The sequence below is a fragment of the Microtus ochrogaster genome, chromosome 7 (genome assembly GCF_000317375.1).
Source record: "Microtus ochrogaster isolate Prairie Vole_2 chromosome 7, MicOch1.0, whole genome shotgun sequence".
NCBI classification, from domain to species: domain Eukaryota; kingdom Metazoa; phylum Chordata; class Mammalia; order Rodentia; family Cricetidae; genus Microtus; species Microtus ochrogaster.
The window spans coordinates 80,808,241-80,835,293 of NC_022014.1; the positions used below are offsets into that span (position 1 = coordinate 80,808,241).

Genomic DNA, 27,053 nt, shown 5'->3' on the forward strand with positions numbered 1-27,053 from the left:
GAAGGAAAAGAAAAGAAAAGAAAAAGAAAAGAAAAAGAAAATAGAGAATGATTGGCTGGAGATGATGGTGGAGTCTTGCTCCAAAATCCCAAAGGTCTCTTCTGTGTTTCACCTATAAGGGCTGCCAAAGGCCCACACAGCATCCCTATCAGCCACTGATACCCCAGGTACTACCATCAAGTCTGCTGGATCATATGGTCCAAGTTTTAGAGCAGCCTGCACAGCAGCCTGGACCTGTTGAAGAGCTTCTCCTGTTCCAGGCCCCACACAAAGCTAGCAGCTTTCCAAGTCACTTGGTCTATGTGCTGGAGTAACATGCCCAAATGAGGTTTATGCTGTCTCTCAAATCCAGATTAACCCACTAACTGCTGCCCTTTCTTGGTAGTGGTAGGGACCAGGTGCAGTAACTTACCTACCCACCTACCCTTTACCTTATAAGGACACCTCTGCAAGCCTCAACCACTATTGAATCCTAAGAATTAGCTGAGTTAAACAATCCTTGACTTTTAGTTGTTACTTCTTGTTCATTTAGTCCAGTCAGCATAATGTCATCACTATAGCTGTTAAGAAAACGTGCAAAGTCTTAAGGGTTTGTTTGTTTATTAGTTTGTTTTAGAGGCTTTTTTTGTGTGGGGCTCTACCACTGAGCCCCTTTAAGGCTTTGGGAGTTTTTTGTCTTCGGTTTTTTTTTTGGGGGGGGGGAGGTCGGTTGTTGTTTTGGCATTTGTCATTTAGAATTGAGAACTTGAGATTTTAAAAAAGAAAAAAAAAATTCTTCCCAGAGCTAGTTTTTAGAGTTCTTAGTTGATTCATTGGCAAATGGTAAGAAAATATAATTTTGAGTTTGATTTCATCTTTTTTCAGATCTTGGTCATAGTGGATTGGCAGAGCATTATGAAAATTCCCACTGGGGACAGCAGCCCACGTACAGAAGTGAAGCCAACTGCAGCTGGGATAAAGTGACAATAGACAGGACTGACCAGGAGGTGTGGCCGTCCATCCCAGTAACAGAGACTGAATCTGCCTCAGAATGTCCTACAGACACTGACTCTGCCTCCAACTGTGGCTCAGAGAACAGTAGCATGGCTACAGGGAGCGCCCAAGGCAGCTTCACAGGACATCCCAAGAAGACAAATGGCAATAATGGCACCAATGGTGCACTCGTCCAAAGCCCTTCTAATCAGAGTGCCCTTGGGGCAGGTGGAAACAACGGGAATGGAGGTGTGGCCAGAGTGTGGGGTGTAGCCACAGGCTCCAGCTCTGGCCTGACTCACTGCTCTGTTGGTGGTGGAGATGGAAAAATGGACAACATGATTGGAGATGGGAGAAGTCAAAATTGTTGGGGTGCTTCCAACTCCAATGCGGGCATTAATCTCAACCTTAATCCTAATGCCAACCCAGCTGCCTGGCCTGTACTCGGGCATGAAGGAACTGTGGCAACAGGCAACCCTTCCAGTATTTGCAGTCCAGTCAGTGCCATAGGTCAGAATATGGGCAGCCAGAATGGGAACCCAGTGGGCACCCTAGGTGCCTGGGGAAACTTGCTGCCCCAAGAGAGCACAGAACCACAGACGTCCACTTCTCAGAATGTGTCTTTCAGCGTACAACCTCAGAACCTTAACACTGATGGACCAAATAACACTAACCCCATGAACTCTTCACCAAACCCTATCAATGCAATGCAGACAAACGGACTGCCAAACTGGGGCATGGCTGTTGGTCTGGGGGCCATCATCCCGCCCCATTTGCAAGGCCTTCCTGGTGCTAACGGATCATCAGTCTCTCAAGGCAGTGGAAGTGGTGGGGAAGGAATGGGCAGTTCTGTGTGGGGACTGTCCCCTGGTAACCCTGCCACAGGAAATAACAGTTCTGGGTTCAATCAGGGGAATGGAGACACTGTGAACTCAGCATTAAGTGCTAAACAGAATGGATCCAGCAGTGCTGTGCAAAAGGAAGGGAATGGAGGGAACGCCTGGGACTCGGGACCTCCTACAGGTCCTGGTATCCTTGCCTGGGGAAGGAGCAGTGGCAACAATAGCATTGGTAATATCCATTCAGGAGCTTGGGGCCACCCCAGCCGAAGCTCTTCTAATGGTGTGAATGGGGAGTGGGGGAAGCCCCCAAACCAGCATTCCAGTAGTGACATCAACGGGAAAGGATCAACAGGGTGGGATAGTCCCAGTGCTGCCAGCCAGACACCTGCCTTGCAGCCTGGCAGTGAACACATGAGCTCATGGGCCAAAGCCACATCTTCTGGAACTACAGCAAGTGAAGGAAGTAGCGATGGGTCTGGCAGTCACAATGAAGGAAGCACTGGGAGGGAAGGAACGGGAGAGGGCAGGAGGCGAGACAAGGGGGTTCTAGACCAAGGGCACATCCAGTTGCCAAGGAACGATCTTGACCCAAGAGTTCTGTCTAATACTGGATGGGGACAGACTCCTGTAAAGCAAAACACTGCCTGGGAATTTGAAGAGTCCCCTAGGTCTGAAAGGAAAAATGACAATGGGACAGAGGCCTGGGGTAATGCAGCTACTCAGCCTTCAAACTCAGGGGGGAAGAGTGATGGGTCCATCATGAACAGTACAAATACCTCTTCAGTATCGGGGTGGGTCAGCTCACCACCTGCCGCCGTGCCAGCAAACACGAGCTGGGGAGACAGCAACAACAAAGCGCCAAGTGGCCCAGGAGTTTGGGGGGACTCGATAAGCTCTACTGCTGTTAACAATGCTGCTGCCACCAAGAGTGGCCATGCTTGGAGTGGGACCGTAAACCAAGAGGACAAATCACCCTCCTGGGGTGAGCCTCAGAAACCCAAATCCCAAAACTGGGGAGATGGACAAAGAGCAAACCCAGCCTGGAGTGCAGGAGCAGGCGACTGGGCAGATTCATCATCTGTTCTTGGACATCTAGGGGATGGGAAGAAAAATGGATCTGGATGGGATGCTGATGGTAATAGGTCAGGATCTGGTTGGAATGATGCCACGAGATCTGGGACCAGTGGCTGGGGCAGTGGCACAAACGCTAAGGTGAATCCTGGTACAAATTGGGGGGAGTCTCTCAAGCCTGGTCCCCAACAGAACTGGGCTCACAAGCCCCAAGACAACAATGTGAGTAACTGGGGAGGAGCTGCTTCTGTTAAGCAGACAGGGACAGGGTGGATTGGGGGGCCACTGCCAGTCAAGCAGAAGGACAGCTGTGAGGCGACTGGCTGGGAGGAGCCTTCCCCACCATCCATCCGACGCAAAATGGAAATTGATGATGGTACCTCAGCTTGGGGGGACCCAAGCACCTACAACAATAAAACTGTAAACATGTGGGACAGAAACAATCCAGTCATCCAGAGCAGTACCACAACCCCTGTCACCCCCACGACTCCCACCTCGAGCAGCACCACACACCAAACCGAGACGCCGCCTTCACACCAGGCTGGCACTCAGCTGAATCGGTCACCACTGCTTGGGCCAGGTAATCTGGGGGCCCTCTGGTTATACCACTGGTGTGTACTGTGTGTCTGTGTGTGAATCCTTGGACTGATAATTTTCATGGGAAATGACTATGCAGTGTAGCTGCTTTCAAGTGAACAAATGAAGCAAGGTCCTTCAGTAGCTTTCCAAGAAAAGAAGCACTGGGTATGTTCAGTATAGCCAGTGTTTCCAGCCAGTTTGGCCCTTTTCAGGACCTATCCAGCAATCACAGGCTAATTTTATTTTGCTGTGCTATACTCTGTTTGTCTGGGTTCTTTATCAATAATGACACCACCATTGGGCAGTTGACGCCCCCCCTTTTTTTTATAGGAGCAGATTTGAGATCTTTCTGCTGTGTACCTATAGTCTTTTTGTCTAAATCCCTTGTTCATGGTTCTGTGCATTTCTTTGGCTTTTGCCCAGTCGATGAAGCTTTATTTGATCTTAGTACAGGTACAAGCTCATTCTTCCCTGTGCTGTGTGAACACTCTGGGTCTACTCCATAACGTAATCTAACCTTCACACGACAGGGCCAGCACTGATGGGATTTGGGAGAAAAGAAGCATAGTCCTCTTCAGTGAAGCCCCAGATGCCTTGCACTAGTGTGTCTTTTTTTTTTTTTTTTTATTTTGTTTACAGTGTTCTGTCTGCACGTGTCCCTGCAGGTCAGAAGAGGGCACCAGATTTCATTACAGGTGTTGTGAGCCACCGTGTGGTTGCTGGGAATTGAACTCAGGACCTCTGGAAGAACAGTCAGTGCTCTCAACCTCTGAGCCATCTCTCCAGCCCACTAGTGTGTCTTTTTGTTCTCAGCCTTGGCTTTCCTGAAATTGTCTTGGCGCTTCATGGGATGGGCTGTCAGTCCCAGAGAATCTGGTTTAATGGTTCTGCAAAACCATTAAAAGCTTCACTAATAGTTTTAAAGGTCGTCACTGAAAATGAAACAATATTTGTAAAACTTGAGTCATTATCCAAGTCGTATTTTTATTTCACTTCAAAGACAAATTTCAAATCAGACTAAGATTTGTGTCTGAAGTTTCTGCTCTGTGTAAGTGGAAAAGAAGATACTGAGGTAATCCACCCAGAGCCATAGGCAGCTCGAGTGGTTTTAAGAGAACAAGAGCTCATGTTAAAGCATAGGTAATACAGGTGCACTCTGGAGAACCAGCAGGAGCCTCAGGTTTCTATCTGGAATATTGGTCCATTGTACATAGTACTATGCTCCAGGCATGAAATGAGCCTGAGTGGTTTGTGAGAACTATACCACAGCACTCCCTGGATGTGGGAGGTAATACTGTCCAATCATGGCACAACTGTGTTCTGAAACCTCTGATACAAGTGAGGATTGGCTTCCTGGCCTCATGATCTTCTTCCTTAGACAGCCAGGGCCTGAAGCAGCCTTGTTCTGTAGTTGTGCTTTAAATTCTGTCCTTGAGATGACAGTGTAGAGCTAGTTGACTGGGGCTACTTTGTCCACCCGGTCCACAGGAGCTGTGGCCTATAGTTAGGATTTCTGGTGTTTTTAGTGCTCCTGTGGGAAGGCTTTAACTTAAGGATGCTGTCCTCAGAGCAACCTTGCTCTAAGTATGTGGCATGGTGTGCAATTAACAGAGACTGCAGCCTGCCTATCCCAGAGCTACGCTCTATAAGTGAGCTGTGTCACATACCCGTTTTAGATCAGAGTTAAAATCTGGTTACTTCTTGGTATTCTGTCCTGGGGACTGCTCATCCACATATGTCACTAGGTCCCAGGTGTAGAACCCTGTTCCTGGTTTTAGCTTTTCCTTCCTGTTTTGTGTATGTGGGATTATTATTTGGTTTAGTTTGGTTTTAGAGCTTGTTTGCTGTTTTTTGGTGGTTTTAGGTTTGTATGGGTTTTTTTTTGGTGTGTGTCTGTGTGTGTGTGTGATTTTTCAAGATAGAGTTTCTCTATGTAACCTTGGCTGTCCTGGAACTAGCTCTTGTAGACCAGGCTAGCCTCAAAAACACAGAATTCTGCCTTCCTCTGCCTCCTGAGTGCTGGGGTTTGGGGTGGGGGATGATAGTGTTTATGGACTTAGCGTGTGTGTGTGTGTGTGTGTGTACATATATATGTAATATATTTGTGTGTGTATATGCATGTTCATACACATGTGAACATATAAGTGGAAGGTGTACATGTATATTAGTACTTGTAGAGGTCAGAGATTGATATTAGGTGTCTTTTTTCCATCACATTCCACCTTATATATTGAGGTTCACCTAGTCCACCTAGCCAGATTGCTCCATGGGCTCCTGAGCACTAGGATTGCAGGCGGTCAAAACTAGAGTCTTCATGTTTGCGTGGCAGCCGCTTTACTCACTGACCTATCTCTCCAGGCATCCCTTGTGTTTAAATGGACCATAAAAGACAAGAGGGAAATCTCTGCTCTCCTAGGTATCTTATATATAGGTTTCTCATGGTCATCCTGAGCCCCCTGTGTAGGAAAGTGTCCCTTCCACTTGTGTCCTAGGTAGATAGAGGCTTAGAGAGGCCACTAGAACGGGTGCTGAGTACTGGTTGACTGAAGTTACTGGCTTAGGTGGCCTTGAGATGTCTCGTCAGATAAAGGTACTTGCCCCAAGCCTTGAAAGCATGAATTTGATCCCTGGGACCTATATGGATGAAGGAGAGAACCAACTTACAAGTTGTTCTCTGACTTCTACTATTATTCCATAGTTACCCATCCCCTCAAAAATAAATGGTTTTAGTTTCTTAAAAAAAAAAAAAAAATGTCTGTGGCCAGACACAAGCTGGCATTTCCAGAACACAGCAGGCAGGAGATTGGGTGGGAGGGGATGACTTAAGATACTTAAGAGGCTACGACTGTGGTTCAGTGAACGAACACTTTCCCAACATGTTGAAGGCCCTTGGGTTCAATCCCCAGCCCCACAAAGAAAATGCTTCAGTTGGCAGAACTGAACACATTTAAAAGTCAATAGAAAGCAGAAGATAGAGAAGAGCATGGATATAAATGGAGAGATCCCTTGTTTACTAGGGAAGAAGATCTATACTCCAACCTGTAGAAGGACAAGTGCCCAGGCAGGCCAGCTCAGTGGCCAGGAGTGTGAGGGCGCCAATACTAGCCATGAGGAGAGAGAAGGTGTGAGAGCAGGGATGTGATGTCTGTGTAAGAAGATGGAACAGATTGCTGACCGTGCCCAAAGGACTTTGTTTAGCCCCTGTGGGGCCTGCTCTTCAACAGAAGAGGGGTGGGAGTGGGGTATTATGCCACAGTTAAATGTGAAGCCTGGACAGTGTCCCCTTCTGTCCTCACTTCTCTGCTGTCGCTACCCTATACACTCCACAGTTGACTGTACCTTCCAGTGTCAGTGCCACATAGGAGTCCTAAATGGGTCCGTCTGTCCTTCTGTCCCTGAATGAAAGGTCACAGATTGTTCCCAGATGTTCCCAGTTGGTGCTTATTTTTCTGTGAATCAACATTTTTAGTGAAAAGGCCAAAGTTCTATCTATTAGAAGCCTTGGTGTTACGTGGCAGCATTCTACTAGAGTGAAGGGCACTTGTACCAGCCCAGAGGACCCCAGCACTGTAACTTTGACACTAGCCAACAGTTCTGGACCCAGTTTCTGCTGAATCTAATTATGTTAACTGACTGTTGCTTGAACATTTAAACATGCATTTCCTGGTTTGATTTATTATGTGCAGGGATAGGTCTACATGGAGGTGTGTATTTACATCAGTACAGGTGCTCCAGAGACCAGAGGCATTGAATCTCTTGGAAAAGTTACAGACCAATTGTAAGCTGCCTGACATGGGTGCAGGGAACTAAACTCAGGTCCTCTGAAAGAACTGCAAGTGCTCTTAACTGCTGAGTCAACCCTCAGGTCCCATTTACTCTTTAACTGATAAATGACTGTTTTTAGGAATTCAAATTTTAAGGACTTGAATGAGGAAAAGCAATTGATGGAGGGAAAAATGAAGGAAGCCAGGCAGAGTAGTGCACATCTTTAATCCCAGCATTCAAGAGGCAGGGATAGATCTCTGTGAGTTCTCGGACAGCCAAGAAGGGGGAATTTGAAAATTCAAATGCAGTGAATGGAGCATATGGTTTAATGACACATTCCTCTAACCTCAGTCCTCAGGAGGCAAAGGATCAGAAGTTTAACGCCAGCTTGGACTGCATAATGTAAGTTCTAGGCCAGTCGGAGCTACATGTGAGAAACTGGTTCGAAACAGAAATAACACAGTGTAGTGGGAGAGGCCAGTAGAGCCAAGTCTCAGCATTGTGATCTGTATGTGGTAAAGACGGAATGTACTCTGGGAAGAGTTAGCTTAAAATGGCCACCTTGGTTCACATAGTGAGCTCCAGGACAGCCAGAGTTACATATTGAAACCCTGTCTCCAAAAATGAGAAGGGTCACCACTATAGTCCTCATAGCATAATGAGTAATCTCACCATGTGTGCACTTGTGTGCAAGCAAATATGTGTGAACATGTGTATGGAGACTGGAAGACAACCGCAGTCATCATCTAAAGGACACCTTAGAGAGATAGAGTCTCTTGTTTTCCTAGGTCTTACTGGTTTGACTACATTGGATCCTTCTGTCTTTCCAATACTAGGATTACAAGAACTCACTGTGGAACTATTTTGTCAAAGCACATGTGACTGCCAAATACAAAACCAGAAAATTGTAGTGTGACACACACTTGAAAGTTCCTGTGTACTCTCCAGTTTCTAGAGTCTGTATATTCTTAGAGCTGTAACAGTATCATAGAGGCTGCTGTGAATTTAGATACCACCAACAAAGACAAAATTGTGTTTTATTCCATCTGGTCATTAACTACATAGAAACTGTTAAGATTAGTATATTGTATAGCAGTAGAATATCAGCTTCTCTTCTACCATGGTGGTATTCATATCTCAGACCTAAAGCAAGCCAACTCAGAATCCCAATCACCAAGCCTTGTGTCTTTGCAAGCTTGTCAGGTGAGGCTGTTCTCTGACCCCAGAGAAGTGACAAACAGCTGCCTGACAGTCATAGGTTCTTCATGTCCAGATAAAAGACATCATTTTTAGTGATTGAGTAAGTACATTTTTGTTGTTGATAAGCTTAGTATTTTGTAGGTAGGTATTCTACTGCTTTGCTGTTGGCCTGTGCTGGTTTTACATAATCCCCATTTATATCAGAGTTTGGATTATAAATTGCTTTTTAAATTGCTAGTCATTAAAAGTAAAGTGTCGATCTCACCAGTCTTAACAAAATAAGGGTAAATACAACAGGACAGCTTTGTCCTGATCTTACATAGGTAGTAATTTCCTGGAAGTCTCAGTAAAATCCATATCTGTTAGGAAATTCTTTGTAGCTTGGCTAACTGGCTTGTTTGGACCTGACTCACCCCTAACCTTGGGGTTAGAACAGCAGTAATAGCCTGGAGAAATGTTTCTGTACCTGTCATTTTATCAGATTCCCAACTGCTTATGGAGCACTCACAGGCCATAGTGACATGGGATGCCAAGTCACAGCTCTGTACTGCACTTACCGTGTTTCTCCTCGTGACATGACCTGATTGCTTATTCTGAGCCAGGCTGTCAGACAGAACCTGAAGCTGCTACATCTTATTGGATCCAGGCTGCTGTTTTGACCTCCTGTGAGAAGTGGCCAAGAACAAGAAAGCATAAACACAGCATTTATGTTTCTAAGATGCTAAAGCAAATTCTGAAAAATGTCAGGCAGCCTGATTATCTAGTAGTATACTTGGACATGGTATCCCAAGGCAGTTAAATAGCTTGCAGATGCATAGGAAGCAGTAACTGTAAATGTAACTGTTCAGGAATCAAGTCCTCAGCGATAGATGGTCTCTAAGTGCAGCTGTGGGACCTGGATTGAGTTAGGTTCTGTTTGTTCGTAGAGGGGTAGGTGTTTTGAGTCTCTAATCCATTCTATCCTGAAACCACCCTGCCTCAGCCTCCAGTGCTGGGATCGCAGGCCTTTGGCCCTGGGCGTGGTTACCAGAGGCCATTTCATCCCTAAGCACTGTCATTTCACCTAAATGCTCTGATGATTTTTAGAGGGGTTGGTATTGGAGAAAGATACATGTGGAGGGCAGTATATAGTTGATCCAAGCAAGATGAGGGACCCCGCCCACCATGGGCTCCGGAAGACTGAGCTGTTGTCCAGCCCCAAAAGAAGTCTCCATTTGCCACATTTCTTCTGTAGCCTGTAGACACACAGTGGTGCCAAGGTTAAATATTAGCTCCCTGTGAGAGCACTTGAGGAGCTTGTTCAGACTCCTGCTGACTGCCCACTCCTACATCCTCGGTCACCTGTGGTAGCTGCAGCACGTTTGAGACTGCTCACCAGGAGGCTGTGGTTGGCTCTCAGTGTCCAGAAAAACTGAAGCTAACTACAAGCTTGGCTTTGCATTTACATCCACTGCTATTTGCTTCAAAGCTTGCTTTTCTGACAGAAATATTGTAAGGTTTATAAAGACAGGTCACGTAAGTTAATCGTGGAAAAGGCACGTCTCACATTTACTACTCTGATACGTGGGAAAATGTGCCCCTGCCTAGGTCTATGATTGGTGATCTCTGAAGTCTTAACAGCAGCAAAGGAACAGTGACCTTGCTGTAAGGGTCCAGACCTTCCAGGGACTTCCTTTATTCTTCTTCAGTGTGAATCAGCAAGACACTGGGACTCTAAAATTACCTCCCAGTCACCAGCTGGAGGGATTCAGTGTTCAGCACCAGTGCAGTAGTTTTTAACAGGGAGGTGATCTTAGTGATCTGAACTTCTTATAGTGATGGGTGGGATGGGTAGATTTTGTTTTGCTGTATTTTGTAGGGCATGGGGATTGACTGATCTGCTGCAGAAGTGAGAAGGGTGCCTGTGTGTGAAAGCCTGTGAACACCTACATGGGCTCCCACTACAGGGCCTTCACTTAAAAATAAATAAACAAATGGGGAACCGTATTGGAAATACAATATGGCCCCCAGAATACCCATAAAAGTGAACACGCAGGCAAAGAGAAAAACTTCCAGCAAAAAATAATAGTATTTGAAAATCTCAGAGGGTTTTATTGGGGGGAGGGGAAGGTGTTTTGGAATGCTTAGGATGGAGCACAGGGCCTCATGGGTGCTTTAAACAGTCTCCCACTATGCTTCATCCTCCAGTCCATGAAGGGTAATTTTCTTTATTTTAATATCAATGTTTTAAGTATAAATAAAACTTGGTCTGCCTGTTCCATCCAACTGTTTTACCAAAAGGTGTCAGGGTTGCTCTAACAAACACTAAGCAGTGGACATCATTTTAAGGCTGTACATTTAAAATTATTTTCTGTGAGGCGAAGTGCTTGTGCACTAGAACTGTTGATGTGTTTCAGTTTGTCACATTTCTTCTGGAGGCTAGACCCTGAGTCTGTGTGAGTCCTGCCAGAGATCCGCTTAGCCCAGGGAAACTGCTTGCTTGCTTTTCAAATCAGGTAAACCACAAACCAAAACTTTTCACAAAAATTAATTAATGCCGGGCGGTGGTGGCGCACGCCTTTAATCCCAGCACTCGGGAGGCAGAGGCAGGCGGATCTCTGTGAGTTCGAGACCAGCCTGGTCTACAAGAGCTAGTTCCAGGACAGGCTCCAAAACCACAGAGAAACCCTGTCTCGAAAAACAAAACAAAAAAAAAATTAATTAATTAATTAATTAATTACTATGATCTGACTATTTATACTTAATTTTAACTTGATTCTTCTGTTAGTAATTTGTGGTCTGACCTTCCAGAGACATGCACGTGGAGGAATACCAGATCAAGAGAATCACTGCTCACTCTTTTAGCTGCTGACTCAGTACCTCTCTGCTGTTGGATCACAGTACACATAATCAGCTGGGGAATTGTCTTCATTTAATTGTCCCTTAAATTTGTAAAACTGCTTCAATTTTTGTTACTATTTTCTGTGTAATTACAGATAGCAGTTGCCAGCAGTAACTTACCAGTTATTGTTGACAGTTTGCTTAAACTGTTGTTCAGCAGAGAGCTTGTACTTTCAGGTGATTTATAGCTACATGTTCTTTTGTCATTAATCTGAATGACTGCATTTTATTAGAATAAATAAAATAAATTAGAGTATCATGGGAAGCAATCCCATATCTTACTAAAGATATTTAGTAAGAAAATTAACAAATTTCACAATTGAGATAATAATAGTCATGTTGAAAGCAGACAGTTTAGAACTGACCACAGTATGTGATGTCTTCTCTTGAGGTCTCTTTGAGCTAATGCACTATGTGGTGTTGTAGGTCTTGGGAAATGTTGTTGTCACTGTCAGCAGAAGTGGGCAGGGGCTCCATGTAGGTGCTGAGTGGCAAGGGTTCAACTTGATTTGGAAGATTGCAGCTTGACCTCAGTTTCACTTGTATCCTTCCTCTTTCCCAGTTTCATCTGGCTGGGGAGAAATGCCCAGTGTGCACTCCAAGCCTGAGAACTCATGGGGAGAGCCGTCCTCCCCATCTCCCCTGGTCGACAATGGCACAGCAGCGTGGGGGAAGCCTCCTAGCAGTGGCAGTGGATGGGATCACCCTGCTGAGCCAGTGGTGCCATTTGGAAGAGCCAGCGCTCCTGCTGCTGCCCCAGCCCTGTGCAAACCAGGTAAGATAAGCCTTCTGCATGCCTGGACCTGGCAGTTAAGAAACTGTTTGTGTGGTTGTGGAGACAAATCAGTAAGATTATTTGATGTGCAAGTATAAGGACCCTGAGTTCAAATATCCAGCATCTATATAAAAACCCAGGCATGACTGTACATGTCTCAAAAATAAAATCCACAGAAAATTCCTTTTTATAATATCCATAATGCTCTAAAATCTGGCACTTTTGAATAACAACATGACACTCTGAGTAAGATTACTTGATGTGCAAGTCTAAGGACCCTCTGAGTAGAAAATTGCACATTTTATGTCATATGTTATATCAGTCAAATTCTAGGCAGGCTAAAAATGACATGTTTACAAAGGAAAGAAAGGGTTGTCTCTCACAGCTCTAAGGCTGCGGGGCTCCTGAGCACAGCGCTCATCAGCAAAAGCTTCTGACATATAGCAACATGGCAGTGGACACCACACATCACCTAATGCTCTGTAGAATCACCAGGCTGAGCCGGGCTTGCTGCCACATGGCTTTAATCCCATCAAAAACACAAGAATCTGAGGCCAGTCTGGTCTACATAGCAAGTTCTTGGACAGGCAGTCAGGACTATGGAGAGGGACCCTGTCTCAAAATTATTATTATTGTTACTACTATTACTGCTACCAGGCTGTAGCTCAATTGCAAACTATTTGCCTGTGGTCCTGATACCAAAAAAAAAAAAAAAAAAACCAGAAACAAAAACTCAGAAAAGCTGGGCAGTGGGGGGCACAAGCCTTTAATCCTCGGGCCAGAGCAAGTAGTTCCAGAACAGCCAAGGCTACACAGAGAAACCCTATCTCAAAACTAAACAAAAACCAAAACCTAAAATTTCCCTTCATGTGCTGGACCTGTAATTTTGCCTAGCTTGCACAAGACTACCTGAACTCAACCTCCAGAACTACAGATAATAAATAGAATTTCCTTCAGGAAATATATGTAAATTATATACGAAATATAAATGACTTTCATGTTTCTAGTCCCTAACATATCCTATTCTAAAATCTGAAACATTTCTGTTAACAAGCATTACAGTAATAGACATTCACCTGTCTGTACCGTTTTATACACACCCATATGAATTCATTTCAACAAACAAGATGAACAAATGATGTCATTGTGTTCTTCTTGGGAATAGGATGTGAAAGTATAGTATTCTGATGTTTCTTGCTTTGCTTTTATCTTGAAAATAAAATCTATTTGGGTTTCCAAGTCTGTAGTTAAAAAACAACTTGAGGAGCTGAAGAGATGGCTCAGAGCGCTGACTGTTCTTCCAGAGGTCCTTAGTTCAATTTCCTGAAACCACATGGTGGCTCACAGCCATTTGTTAATGAGATTTGGTACCCTCTTCTGGCATGCAGACATACAAAGAGGCAGAACGTTGTATATGTAATAAATAAATCTTAAAAAAAAAAAACAACCTTGAGCAGAAATGAGTATAGGCTGCAGTTTGTTGGTAGAAGACTTGCTTAGTATGTTACCAGGCCCTGGGTTACATCCCATTACTGAAAAAGACCCCAAATAGAAACAGTAAAATAACTGTTTCCATGGCTGCAAAAATCATTTTATTTTCTTTGCTTGTTGTTAGATATATGTTCTAGATTGATTGATTGGTTAGTTGCCTGATTGATTGATTGATTGATTGATTGATTGATTGATTGATTGATTGATTGATTGATTGATTTGAGACAGGGTCTCACTATGTAGGCCTGGCTGGCCTGGAACTTACTCTGTAGATTGAGCTGCCTCACATTCAACAGACATCTTCCTGCCTCTGCCCGCCATGAGTTGGGATTAAAAGTATACCACCAAGTCCAGCTCCATCCTGGAATCTTAAAGGGCATCTTTTTTTGTATTTTACTGCTTTGCTAAAAGTGGATATTTGTTTCATATTGTCATTGTTCTAGAAATATTTATTCCACTCTAGTTAATTTTTGTTAAAAATCTAGGGGAAAAGAAAATTCTGGATGTTGAGATGTATGTGTTGTTTTGAAGTAGGATATCACTTTGAGCTTTTGTTCTCAGTCCCAAATTGTTGGTATTTCTTTTTTAAAAAAATGTTTATTTTTATTTCTGTTGGTGAGTATGTGTCTGTGTGTGCAGGTGATCTCAGAGGCCAGGAAAGAGAGGTGTATCTCCTGGAGCTGCTGTTAATTAAATTGCTGTTGTAAACACCGACGTGGGTGCTCGAAAGCAGACTCAGGTCCTCTGGAAGCCAGGAAGCCCTCTTCCTGCTGAGCCTCTTTCCAGCCTTCAGGTTTAGCACCTTAAACAGCCTGCTACTGCCTGAACTTCAGCCTAGTTCTTCTAAGAAGTAAACAGTGTGCGGCAACTCTGAAACCTAAATAAATAAATAATAAATAAATAGAAGCTATTTAAAAAAAAAAAAAGGAGGAGGAAATAACATCTTGAACAGAAAATTTAGTAGGCTGGTTCTGATCTCTATCTTGAATGTGGACATCTTCTTGACCGCTGTTAGAAAAGCAGGCAGCTGAGCTTCCCAGACCTGCTTCCTGTAATGTGATCCCTGTGTCTTCCTGACTCCTGCCTGTTGCCAGGTGTGAGAGCACTGGCTCAGATGAAATACTGCCCAGGGTTTTCTCTGGCTAAGACGTGAGACCTGAAAAGGAGGTCAGTGACCTTGTGGGGAGTTCACATTTGAGTGGCATTTGTGAGAGACCAGTACACTGCCCCCCTCCGGTTGCTCCAGGACTTGTTTTTAGAATCCCTGTGTATCCAGCTGGTGTATAGTTAGTTGGTTGAGGAAGTTTGGAGCAGCACAGCTGGATTTTAAACATTGCACTTTATCTGTGCGTTTCCAAGAGAAAAGTAATAGCTAAAAGGTAGATAACATAGTTCTGGTTTTCACCATCCCTGTTGTGTCAGGTGACACAGGTTTCTTCTCAGAACAGGTGAGTCTGACAAGTTCCTATCTGCTCTCTTCCAGCTTCCAAATCTATGCAAGAAGGCTGGGGCAGTGGTGGGGACGAAATGAACCTGGGCACCAGCCAGTGGGAGGATGAGGATGGGGACATGTGGAATAACGCTGCCTCTCAAGAAAGCAGCTCATCCTGCAGCTCCTGGGGCAATGCCTCAAAAAAAGGACTTCAGAAGGTAGGCACTGCTGGAGAGGCCTGGCGGCCAGTAGGCCTGTACTGTAGACTAGGCACATACAGTGAATGGTGCAGAGATAGATTCCCTCCCAGGTAATCTTGGGACTCTAATCCTTTCTGTAAATTGGAAAGATTAAAAATATTTTCCTATTAATAAAATTTTGTTCTTTCAGTTCTTTTTGGGGGGCCAAGGTGGTGTGTGGATTGCAGCAAAATCATAAAGCATGCACATAACTGATAGCACCCTAATTATAAGTCAAAAGAGAGGGAGAATGTAGGGGGAAAATGCCATTTATATGATAAAGAAGGTTCATCTCCCTGATATATAAAAGTATCCAATATTCTAATGAAAATGAGCAGAGAGTGTAAAAATGATCAGAAGATAAAGTACTGTCCAACGTTTAAGAGGGTGGCCATCCCTACTCAGAGAAAACCACTTGAGCCAATAGTGAGAGGTGCTGGGATAGAGAGATGGCTCCGTGGTTAAGAGCATCGCCTGCTCTTCCAAAGATCCTGAGTTCAATTCCGGCAATCACATGGTGGCTCACAACCATCTGTAATGAGATCTGGTGCCCCCTTCTGGCCTCCAGGCATACATGCAGACAGAATATTATATACATGATGATAGATATCTAGATAGATAGATAGATAGATAGATAGATAGATAGATAGATAGATAGATAGATAGATAGATAGATAGATAGATAGATAGATAGATTTTTAAAAACAGCAAAAAATTTTTCATCTCTAAGAAAAATCCAGAGGTCAACTAAACACCCTTGGGAGCTGGGCTACCCATTGACTGTGGGCTCAATCCTCAAAACAGAATACAGAAGCAAATGAAATACAAGCTTATCTGTTGTCCAGACTGTGGGACATCAGTTCTCACTGCACCTTGCTGGCAGTTGTACACTAATGTCACCTGCACATTGACATAGCACTGCCATTTGTCATGGGCATTTGTAGTTCTTTTGTAAGATTGTTGCCATCAAAAAATGAAAATGAATGTGTTAGTACAGCAGCCAGTTGGACTCTGCATTCTAACATGAGGAGCCAAATGCTTGATGAATATGTACTTAAGAAAACATCAGCAAGCAACATCATTGAGAGAAAAAGCAAGGTACAGAAAAACATCCATAGCATGGACCACTGAGCTGTGGTGAAATGAATGAAGGAATAGTTGTGTATACCTGAAGCTGCTTCTGCACAATAGTCCATGTTTCCTGTTCTCGGAAATACAAATCTTCAAAGGAGAGACTTCTTGGAGAGATTAGGCTCTAAGCAGATGAGATAGTATGGAAAGATACCTTTTCTCTGTACCCCTTTTGTAATTAGGAATTATGAATGTGTTGTTTTTTAAAAATAGAGTTTTTTAAAGCATTCATGATAAGGGGTGATTGCAGATATGAAGAAAAGCTGTTTTACAGTGGGGCTGGGGAATCCAGTTGCCATGGGACCAGAAATCCCCAAGTAGTAAACTGCTGTGATAGGATCTGACCCTGGCAGCATGCTGTCCAGGTAAACTGCCTGTTAGGGAACAGAATGCCTCCTGGCTGCTGCAGCTCCGCATTCTACTGTGGAGTTACAACAGCCTCCATGGTGAAAGAGTGGCGGTACACACCTGTAACCCAGCACTCAGGCAATGAAGAAAAGAAAGGTCAAGAATTCAAGGTCATTCTCAGCTATAAAGCAAGTTTAAGACCAGCTTGGGCTACATGAGAAGGGAGAAAAGAAAAGACCTCTAGAGGGAAAGGAAATAAGGAATGGAGAGAGCAAACATGGTGAAACAAATTCTTTACAAGAAGGGTAGGGTTTTTAAATTTGGTTTTGTTTGGTATTAGGGAGAATACTTAGGCACTGATCATCTTGTATACCTAGTTCTCATGGTACCCTTTGTGTCCCCTGCCTCTGGGCTGCTGCCTTTTCTCTGAGGTTGGTTTTTCTCCTTTTTCTTTAACATCTTCCTTCATACTTCTTTCCTGTCACCTGAGGGCCGGAATATGGATGAGAATGGGTAGTTAATAAGGCCCACAGGCTTGTTCTTCCTTTGTTATGTGCTCTTTTGTTCCCTGGAACAAGGGTAAAAACCGTGTAATCTTTAGTAGACTTCACATAGCACAGCGCTTAGCAACATTCCCTGTGACCAATGAAAATAATACATTTTATGATTAAACATAATTTTATTAAAAGGGGAATAATTACCCTGCTTTAGTCCTTAAATGTCGTGTGTTAACCAGTCTGTAGATGCAGCTGCAGTTTCCCATGGTGCTCACTATGAGATAATGCTGGACTCTGAAGAGCACAGCACAGTTCACTGTTCACTTACAAGGTTCTGTGGCTGCAGTCACTGAGTTGGGGGCTGTCACCCAGTTAATGTGGCACATCAAAAGTAACTCTTGGCCTCTCCCCTTGTCCCTTCTCTTCCAGGGCATGAAGACACCTGGCAAGCAGGATGAGGCCTGGATCATGAGCCGACTGATCAAACAACTCACAGACATGGGCTTCCCGGTAACTGGCATCTTGATATCTTCCAGTTCTCCCAAGTGGGCAGCCTGAAAGCGTTCCCTAGCCAGTCTGTGGTGTGTGATGAGGCAGAGATGCTTGCAGGATGAAGTTACTATCTAACTATTTAGTTATTATGTTCCCTTTGGCCTAGGCCATGAGTAGAGCAAAGAATCACGCAATTTCCATCAAGAATATCTTTTTCTAAATAAAAGACTATGTATGATTTGTAATTTCCATGGACTTAGACAATTTCATATTTTCTTACAATTTATAATTACATGGGAGTTAATTCTTTTATGTAATAAATAAAAAGGTCCAGTAAGAAACTGAGTACTGAGTTAAAGCATCAGGCCTCCCCACGGCATCCTAACAAATTGTTCCTGAGTTTCCAGTATGTAGACAGAACTAAGATGTCCCAGATGTCCCCTGAAGAAATACCTCATGCCTCTCAGTCCCTCAGGTCAAGTGATGACAGTCCAGATAGCAAACTATTGCCCACATTCCACGCTTAAACCCTTCACGTGCCTCCTTCCAAATCCCTGTTCAATGATTATTCATCGCTCAGTCATTCCTGTGTCTAAAAAAGAATAGGTCCAGAATGGCCTCATGCCTTACACTAGTACTGTATAAGCTGAGACGAGACATTCCCCTGTGGGACAGCCTCTCTATAGAAGGGCCAGAAAATATTGTAGGAGTTGTTGCTGGGGGTAGCACGCCCCACCCTTATCCCCAGCAACATTGGTTTTCTTTTTTTGATTCTTTTTTAAGATTTTTTCCCAATGTTTAAATTATTGTTTAATTTATGTACATGTGTGTGAGCCTATATGAGTTTATGAGCCTACAAAGGCCAATAGTAGATATGGGATCCCCTGGAACTGGAGTAACAGTAGATTGTGAGCCGTCTTGTGGGTGTTAGGAATTGAACTCAGGTCCTCTGCAAGAACAGTAAGGTCTCTTAACCTCTGACCCATCTCTCCAGCCCTTATTATCATGTATGCCTTTGGAGGTCAGGAAGGTGCTACATCTCCTGGAGCTGGAGCTCTAGACTGCTGCAGGATACTGTTGGGGGGAGGGGGGCGGTGCTCTGGAGGAACAGCAGTGCTCTCAAGTGTATGTATGTGTGTTTGCTTGTGTGTGTTTGTATGTATGCATGCAGTGCCTACAGAAGCCAGAAAAGTGTCAGATCTCTTAGAACTGGAGTTGTTAACGGCATTTGTGAGCCACCCGGTGTGGTGCTGGGAAATGAACTGTGATTCTTTGTAAGAGCGAGCTCTTAACTGCTGAACCATTTCTCTAGCACCTAGCAAGCAACTCTGATTTTCTTCAGACATCCGTCTGTACTGATGGAATGACAGTTACCAGTGTGAATCTGATTGCTTTCTTGTTTCTTGAACAAAAGTTTGGTTGATAGAGACTGGCACTGATGATATACAAAAGGTTGATGTTAATGTAGGTCCTGGCACTCAAAGTGACAGATAAGACCTGCATGTGAGGTCACAGCTCTGTAATCCTGCTGAGTTGTCACTGCTCTGTGCTGTACAGAAGCAAGTGTAGGGGTGCTTACAGAGTTTTCTAGGATTCCACATTTTATTTCTAGCTTGTTAAATAAAAGCTTTCTTTCTTTTTGAGACAAGATCCCACTGTGTAGGCCAGCTTTAAATGCATAGAGATCTGTCTGCTGAGATTAAAGGCGTATGCTGGCAATCCCCAACTCATGTAAGTTCTTGACTCTCCAATCTAGACTCAGTACAGTCATTTTTAGCTACAAGTGTTTTCTGTTTACAAGTCCCAACACGATAACACTCAGGAGACAGAGGCAAAGTCTACACCGTAGAGTTCCAGGCCAGCCAGTGAGACTGTCCCTTTTTTGTTTTGTTCTGGTTTTGTGTGTGTGTGTGAGAGAGAGAGAGACAGAGAGAGACAGAGAGACAGAGACAGAGTCTCATTATGTCTCTCTGGGTAGCCTGAAACTTGTATAGATGAGGCTGGTCTCAAACTCACAAAGATCTGTCTGTCTCTGCCTCCCAGGTGGTAGAATTTAGAGGCATGTGCCGCCACACCTGATGAGACCCTGTCTTTAAAAAATAAAATAAAATAAACTGTCTCTGACTTCAACTGCAGAGAAAAACATTTCCAATTCTAAAAGCTAGTATTGGTAGGTGCTTTCTCCATTAAGAGTGCTAAGGTGTTCAGAGCTACTCTGGTTGTCTGTCTGTGCACCACTAACGAAAGCTCTGCTTCACCCCCAGAGAGAGCCAGCTGAAGAGGCCTTGAAGAGCAACAGTATGAACCTTGACCAGGCCATGAGTAAGTAACAGGTGCCTCTTGGGAAGTTTTGCTTTGTAGAACCATTTGCTTATAGTCATGGTTAAACTTGAAGACAAATCCAGGGCCCAGGGAAAGAGCAACCACAGAATGTACCAATCATATGGCAAGTGTTTGGGGCCAGGTGAGCTATAGAGACAGTATGCTGTGTTGGCAGCTATTTGCCTTTGGTTCATGTTTATATTAGCTAACTCTTGTTGCTGTAACAAAAACAGCTTAAAGGGAGGAATTACTTCTGTTGGCTAACAGTTTCAGGAAATTCAGTCCTTTGCATTTGGACAAAACCATCATGTTAACAGAAACATGTGAACAACCTTCTTTACTTCCTATAGGCAGGAAGGAGTGAGGAGTACAGGAAAGGACCTGAGAAAGACATAGCTCCAAGAACACACACACTAGTAACCTACTTTATCTGGGCATTTTCCAATAATGTTGTCATATTATGTATGAATCCATAGAGGAAGTAATGCATTCTTCATCTTAGATCATTCCTGAAACCACTCTCAGAGGCACACCGAGATTTGCTGTGCTAATATAAGCATTCTCAGTCTGGAGCAGGTGGTGTTCAGCTGCATTGTGAGCTGCTGACATGCCAGGCCATACTGAACACACCCATCTATCCTTGGCCTGGAGGAGACACCATGTCACAAGTACTAGTCAGGAACAAGCAATCTATTCTTAAGCTACCAAAAGGTTATTGTTTATCAGTTTTCTGTAAAATATTGTCTATTTTTAGTTGGATGTGGTAGCATATGTTTTTAATCCTAGCACTCAGGAGGGGCAGAGGCAGGCAGATCTCTATCAGAGTTACTGGTGAGACCCTGTCTCAAAAAAAAGAAAAAAAAGTAAAAAGATATATATAGTCTACATTTTTAGTATGTTAATAGCAAACTTTATTGTCACTGATATTTCACTGTAACATAATTTCATAGCAGACCTATAAAAAAGATCCCACATCACAAATATCACTAAGAGATTTCACACATTTCTGGGCAGAACATGTGGTTCTGGGGCCCCCCAGTGTTGATACCTGATGTTTTACCTCTTACCTACTAGTCCAGAAAGGAGAGCCATCATCACATAAGCATGAAACTGCATGAAGGCAACATGTGCTCAGGTTAGACCCTTAACGCCTCCGAACACTACAACTATGAAGGCAACGTTTGCTCAGGTTAGACATTGGCTGCCTCCGAACACTACAACACTAACAGGTCATCTCCTAACCGTGCTCAGTTTATGCTTTGTAAAATGTCAAAGTCTGTAAATATGCTGCATTTTTTCTTCATACATTATAAATGTGGCAGTTTGGAGAGTTTTAGTTCTTCACGAGCTAAAGAAGGGATGAACCTGACATACTGATTCCAAGTTTGGCAACCTTCAGCAAATTGGCACCTGAGATTAAACATGAAGGCATAGATTCCCCAGAGTTCTGGAATCTCATCCCCATAAGCCAGCCAGTGTCCCAGATAAAGCTAGGAAGACCCACACATTCCTTGGGATCCTGAGATTTCTGTAGCCATGAAGAGACACCATGTCCATGCCAGTTCCTATAAAGGAAAAAATTTAGTTGGGGTGGCTTACATTTCAGAGGTTTAGTCCATTATCGTTAGCATAGTATGACATGGCAGCATACATGCAAACATGGTGCTGGAGGAGCCGAGAGTTCTACATCTTGATATGCAGGCAGCAAGAAGTGATCTGTCTCTCTGGGCATGGCTTGAGCATATATGGGACCTCAAAGCCCATCTCCACAGTGACACACTTCCTCCAATAAGACCACACCTACTCTAACATAGCCATTCCTCCTAATAGTGCCATTCCCTTTGGGGGCATTTTCTTTCAAACCACCCCAGCTGGTAAGCACCAAGGCCTGGTAGGATCCCAAAGAAGAGTCCAGCATCCAGGGACAGCACACTACCTGCTTTTGCATAGCCAGTAATTTCACTGGTAGCAACCAGGACTGCGTAGCCCAAGCCAGAATAATGTAAAGGCACCAGTGCACCACCGTCGTCTGCGTTATCCCGTCATTCTCAAGACCAGATCAGGTCTGCACCCAGTACTGAAGTCGGAGCGCAGAGGCCTGTGCTGGAGGACAAGGGAAAGAGCAGACAACCTATGTTTTTATATTCCTGGCAATTACATTTTCTAAAGCCGTGACTAGCATTTCCTTAGCCAATACAAAGCCCTCTTTGGGGGTAAACCAGGGAGGGCCCCCACAAAGCCTATTAGCCATAGCTACCCTTTTTTATGCGTGTTTATGTTTCAGACACTTACTTTATTTAACATGTTTTTGTAATGAAATGTGAGTTAATTAGGACATAGTATCTCCTGACCGTGGGTAATGTGGCTGTGATGGGTTTTTTTGTTGTTGTTTGGTTGATTGTTTGGTTTGATTTTGTTTTTTGGTTTTTTGTTTTGTACTCAGACTACAGCTGTACTGCCCATTATCCATGTTTTTTAATTGTGTAGATGTATGAAGTGTCTGTGAACACATGCAATGGTACATGTGTGGAGGTCAGAAGACAGTTTTTCTGGAGTCACTTCTCTCCTTCAACTTTTACTCGGATTCTGGGGATCAAACTCAGGTCAACACATGTGCATAGTAAGCTCCTTTACTGCTGAGCGTGTTGCCGGTGTCACTACACCTGCCTGTTTGTTCCTCTGTTAGTAGCCCATGCTATGGATGGTAACCTCAGACAATGAAATCATTTTCCTCTGCTTCCCTCTGATATTGTTGTTAACACTGAACGCAAAATCCACAATGTTCAGCTCACGTCTGAAAGAAAATGACCTGGCGCATGCACTTTCTCTGCAAGGCACAGCTAGCTTTCCTGTGTTAGGGTCACCACATGGTGCTACATTAGGGAGTAGTTTTAATTCCAGAATCAACAAACACACACAGCTGAAGGGCATAGCACCAGATGCACCAGAGTTGCTTTTCAGTGTCAGGTCCAACAAGGAGGCAGCGCACTGACTTGTCCACCTGAACTGGACCTTGTCAGCAAAGTCAAGTTTTCTGCCCACCTACAGGGGTCCACAAGTGACCATAAACATGCAACGATGAGTGAGTACAGAACTCATGAATGAGAGAGACAGACAGTAGCACATTTATATAAAAATGACAAATCGTGTTGTGCAGGCAGGGAGACCAGGCAAGTAGAAGCAGTCACGTACCCGCTTAGACGTGGATACTACAGTTAAAGTAACCCAGACACAGCTCACCAGGCCAAGAGCTCCCTGACAGCTAGCAGCGACGATGTGGGGGTTCACTCAAGTCATACCATTGGGAAGGCCCTTGAGAATGGTAGCTTGGAGAAAGGAAGCAAGTACATTGAAGACCTGGGAAGCAGGGGAAGTTCATCCTGAGGAAGAGGGTGATAGATGACTGAGCTTCCTAGGGACTTTCAGAGGGCACTGTGACTAGAGTGGACAGGAGCAAGGCCAGCAGGGCCCAAGTCGTGGGGCTGGGGAGCAGCTCAGGCTCATGATGCCTCTGCTCCTTGCTGGCAACCAAGGGGCCACCTCCTTCCTGAACCCATCGCCACCACCAATCCTGTGCTCCTTTGTTTTCAGCGTTGCTCTCTATATGTTGTACCCCAGGCGCTCTGCTGGAAAAGAAGGTGGATATGGACAAACGTGCACTGGGAATGACTGACTACAATGGAATGGTCACCAAACCCCTTGGCTGCCGCCCACCAATCTCCAAAGAGTCTTCCATGGACCGCCCCACCTTCCTTGACAAGGTATGGATCTAGGTGTCTGTCTTGTTTCTGCCTTCAACAAGAAGTCATTTTATTTGAGCTGTGTTCTTAAAGCCAGTTAGATGGGAAGTTAAGACATTTAAGTGGATTTTCCTCAGTTTTCCTAACATGTAAGAGTGTTTAACTCAGAGGTACTGTTGTATTACACATGCTATCATAAGGCCTGAAGAGTGATGGAATTGAAAACTGGCTCTTTTTATTTCTACATTAACTTGACAATTATCTATTCTGTTATGTAGCAGGCCAGGGTCCTCACCATTTTTTGTCTTGCTTGGAATACTCAGTTTTTCCCATTGGAAATGATACATAGCAGGTTTAACCTTAGAAAAGAAGTGGTAGATTTGGTTAGGTACCCTTCTTGGCAGTGGCCACATTAAGTACCCATGAGAAACTCCCAGGGTGTTTTCAATCCAGTCAAAGCTCTGTCCCCCTTTAGTATTATCATGGGAGGATGTCCGTTCTTCAAAGTGGTATGATCCCAAAAGGAGAATACCTCACATTTAATTCAACTTAAATATTGAACCCTGAAAATAAAACTGAAGCAAGAAAAGTATTTTTTTAAAAGAAATGAGGCTTGGTGGCACTAGTAACCCCAGCTACTCAAAAAACTGAGGCAGGAGGATCTCAAGTTCAAAAACACCTTATATTATGAACAAGACCTTGCTTCCAAGTAAAGGGGGACTTTTCTGGGAGTGTTAGCTTAGGGGTAGAATCTGTGCCTCACTGGCACTGGAGTCCAAATCCCATCTGAGTTCTCTTCTCTTAGGGGCCCTTGACACCCTGACAGGACTTGCTGTTCCCAGAGTCTCCTCATGCTACTCACAGGCAGATGAGCTGTGGCAGGCATGGTCAGAGCATATTTACACTAAAAATTACTTGTTTATCTGAAACTTCAAATTATTGGCTGGTCTCAAACTCATTATCCTCCTGGCTCAGCCTAAGGGTGCTGAGATGCTATATGTGTACTATATTAATTTTTATTTGCTGAATCTGGAAGTGTAATTGGGACCTGAGCTCTTTAAGGTGTGGAGTAGCCTGCAGGTTGGTTGAGCTGTTAGATGAGATGTTAGGTTCGCAGAGCGGGGCACTTCAGTGTAACCTCAGAGAAGCTAAAGTCAGTAGGCTCCTCTGTTAATGAGATTGAGTAAGCCAAGTGCTGTGTGAAGGTGGGAGTTGGGCCCCCTAGGAAGCTGTGCTCTTGGAGTCTCTGTTCCTCCCCCTCCAACCAGACCAGGCAGTGGGTAGCATGGGGAGAATGTGAGAAGCTAAAATGTGTGTTTATCAGTATCTGAGCAACAGCAGTGTCTTAATCCTGTTTCTCTCTTTCTTTCCCTTCTTCCTTTTGCCCATGTCCTCCATTTCCTCATTATCTACACATTTTTTATTGTTCAATTTTTTATCCATCCATCCCTTCCTCACTATTTCCGTGGGAAACTGTTGGTGCTCTGCGTGCTGGTGGGCACCGCACACAGCTCACCCTTTCTTTCTCCAATCAGGATGGCGGCCTCGTGGAAGAGCCCACGACTTCACCGTTTTTGCCTTCCCCAAGCCTGAAGCTCCCCCTTTCCAACAGTGCACTCCCCAGTCAGGCCCTGGGTGGGATTGCCTCAGGGCTGGGCATGCAAAACTTGAACTCTTCTAGACAGGTAAGGCTGTTGGGAAAGAGTGGGCAGTGTCTGCATTCATTCTCCTGACTTTTTTAAACTATTAGAGAATAAACTATTGTTTTCAGGTGATGCTTGGATGTTAAGACATGAGGGAATAGGGAAACAACTGAAATGCCCTTAGGACCGCCCTTGGCATGCTCAGGGAAGCTCAGGACTGAGTGGCAGTTCCTGGAATTTAGCTACTCCATAGGAATGATTCAAGATTGTTTTTACACTGGACTAAAGTGTATTTGAGTTCCTGTCTGCACTCAGAACTAACTTGGTACTGGATAAAGTGCCGGTGTGTTACCAAGAGCTCTTCACCATGGGGCCTCTCCCCAGAAATGGGACGTCTGTGAACTTAGCAGAGCTCCTGGCTGTCTTTCCCGCTTGTGTTGTATGTGAGAAAGGAACTGAGAGAACCGAGTGCCTGTTAAGAAGCTAAGCAGTCCCTAGAGTATCTGTGGTCCCTGAAGGATTGTCATGGACCTGTCGGCTCTTAGCAGCTCCTTGTCAGGTTAGTGACAAGTCTGAACCCTAGAAACGCACTCTCTCAGGGCCAAAGCACAGGCATAGCAAACTCTGTTGCCTAGTCCCTCTCTGTCGACTTTCCAACAAAGACAGCCATCCTGCTCCAACCTGTCAGCCAGGTGGCTCATGCTGCAGTATGCAGAACACACGCCAATGATATTCATTGTATTGGATAACAGGTTAACTCTCTGACTCTGCTAACTGATCCAGCCTTGGGGTTTGTTGAAGTAACTGAACGGCCACATTTCCCATGAAATAGACTCCTCCTTCACCTGTTTCACCATGATCACTGCACTTTGTGTCTGACTGAACACAGGGAGTTTATAGGGAACGGAGTGTGTCACCCAGACCGCGTCTTATTACTGTTATTTTTGAAACATTCTTAATTATCTCTTTAACTGATCGCCTTGTTTGGAGATGCTTTAAAATGCACTGATATGAGCCGGGCAGTGGTGGCGCACGCCTTTAATCCCAGCATTTGGGAGGCAGAGGCAGGCGGATCTCTGTGAGTTCGAGACCAGCCTGGTCTACAGAGCTAATTCCAGGACAGGCTCCAAAGCCACAGAGAAACCCTGTCTCGAAAAACCAAAAAAAAAAAAAAAAAAAAAAAAAAAAAGATGCACTGATATGTGTGTGTCCTATGATTTAAAATCATAGCTTCCTAGGCTGATTTTTCATCCTCTATAACCTGTACAAATTGCACTCATTCAGAGTGCAGTTAAGGATCAGGTTAAAGGAGTGGGAAACAGAAAAAAATTGGCATTCATGGTGTGAAACCTATTGTTTCACCCTTCCCCAGCCTACCTACCCCTAAAAGCTGTTCTGTCTCCTGCAGATCCCGAGTGGCAATCTGGGTGTGTTTGGCAATAGCGGAGCAGCACAAGCCAGGACCATGCAGCAGACGCCAGTGCAGCCTCTTAATTCCTCCCAGCCCAGCCTCCGTGCTCAAGTGCCTCAGTTTCTATCCCCTCAGGTCTGACCCAATAAACTCTGCATGCTGTGCTTGGTTTAAGGAGATTACTGTGATAACCTGATGGTCTTCTTGGTCTAAGGAGATTACT

At 44.3% G+C, this 27,053-nt stretch overlaps 1 protein-coding gene across 4 annotated transcripts in view; it reads left to right on the forward strand.

Moving 5' to 3' along the window:
* Positions 1-27,053, forward strand: part of Tnrc6c (trinucleotide repeat containing 6C) — a 118,467-nt gene that overhangs the window by 71,524 nt on the left and 19,890 nt on the right. Inside the window, exons 5-12 of one of the 4 annotated variants that reach the window (XM_026780806.1) lie at positions 865-3,465; positions 11,872-12,084; positions 15,059-15,225; positions 17,652-17,732; positions 19,979-20,036; positions 23,628-23,797; positions 25,288-25,461; positions 26,828-26,965. In XM_026780806.1, coding sequence (XP_026636607.1) covers positions 865-3,465; positions 11,872-12,084; positions 15,059-15,225; positions 17,652-17,732; positions 19,979-20,036; positions 23,628-23,797; positions 25,288-25,461; positions 26,828-26,965 — 3,602 coding nt within the window. The remainder of the gene's footprint in view (positions 1-864; positions 3,466-11,871; positions 12,085-15,058; positions 15,226-17,651; positions 17,733-19,978; positions 20,037-23,627; positions 23,798-25,287; positions 25,462-26,827; positions 26,966-27,053) is intronic. The other 3 variants (XM_026780804.1, XM_026780805.1, XM_005350798.3) reach the window with 3 other exon arrangements.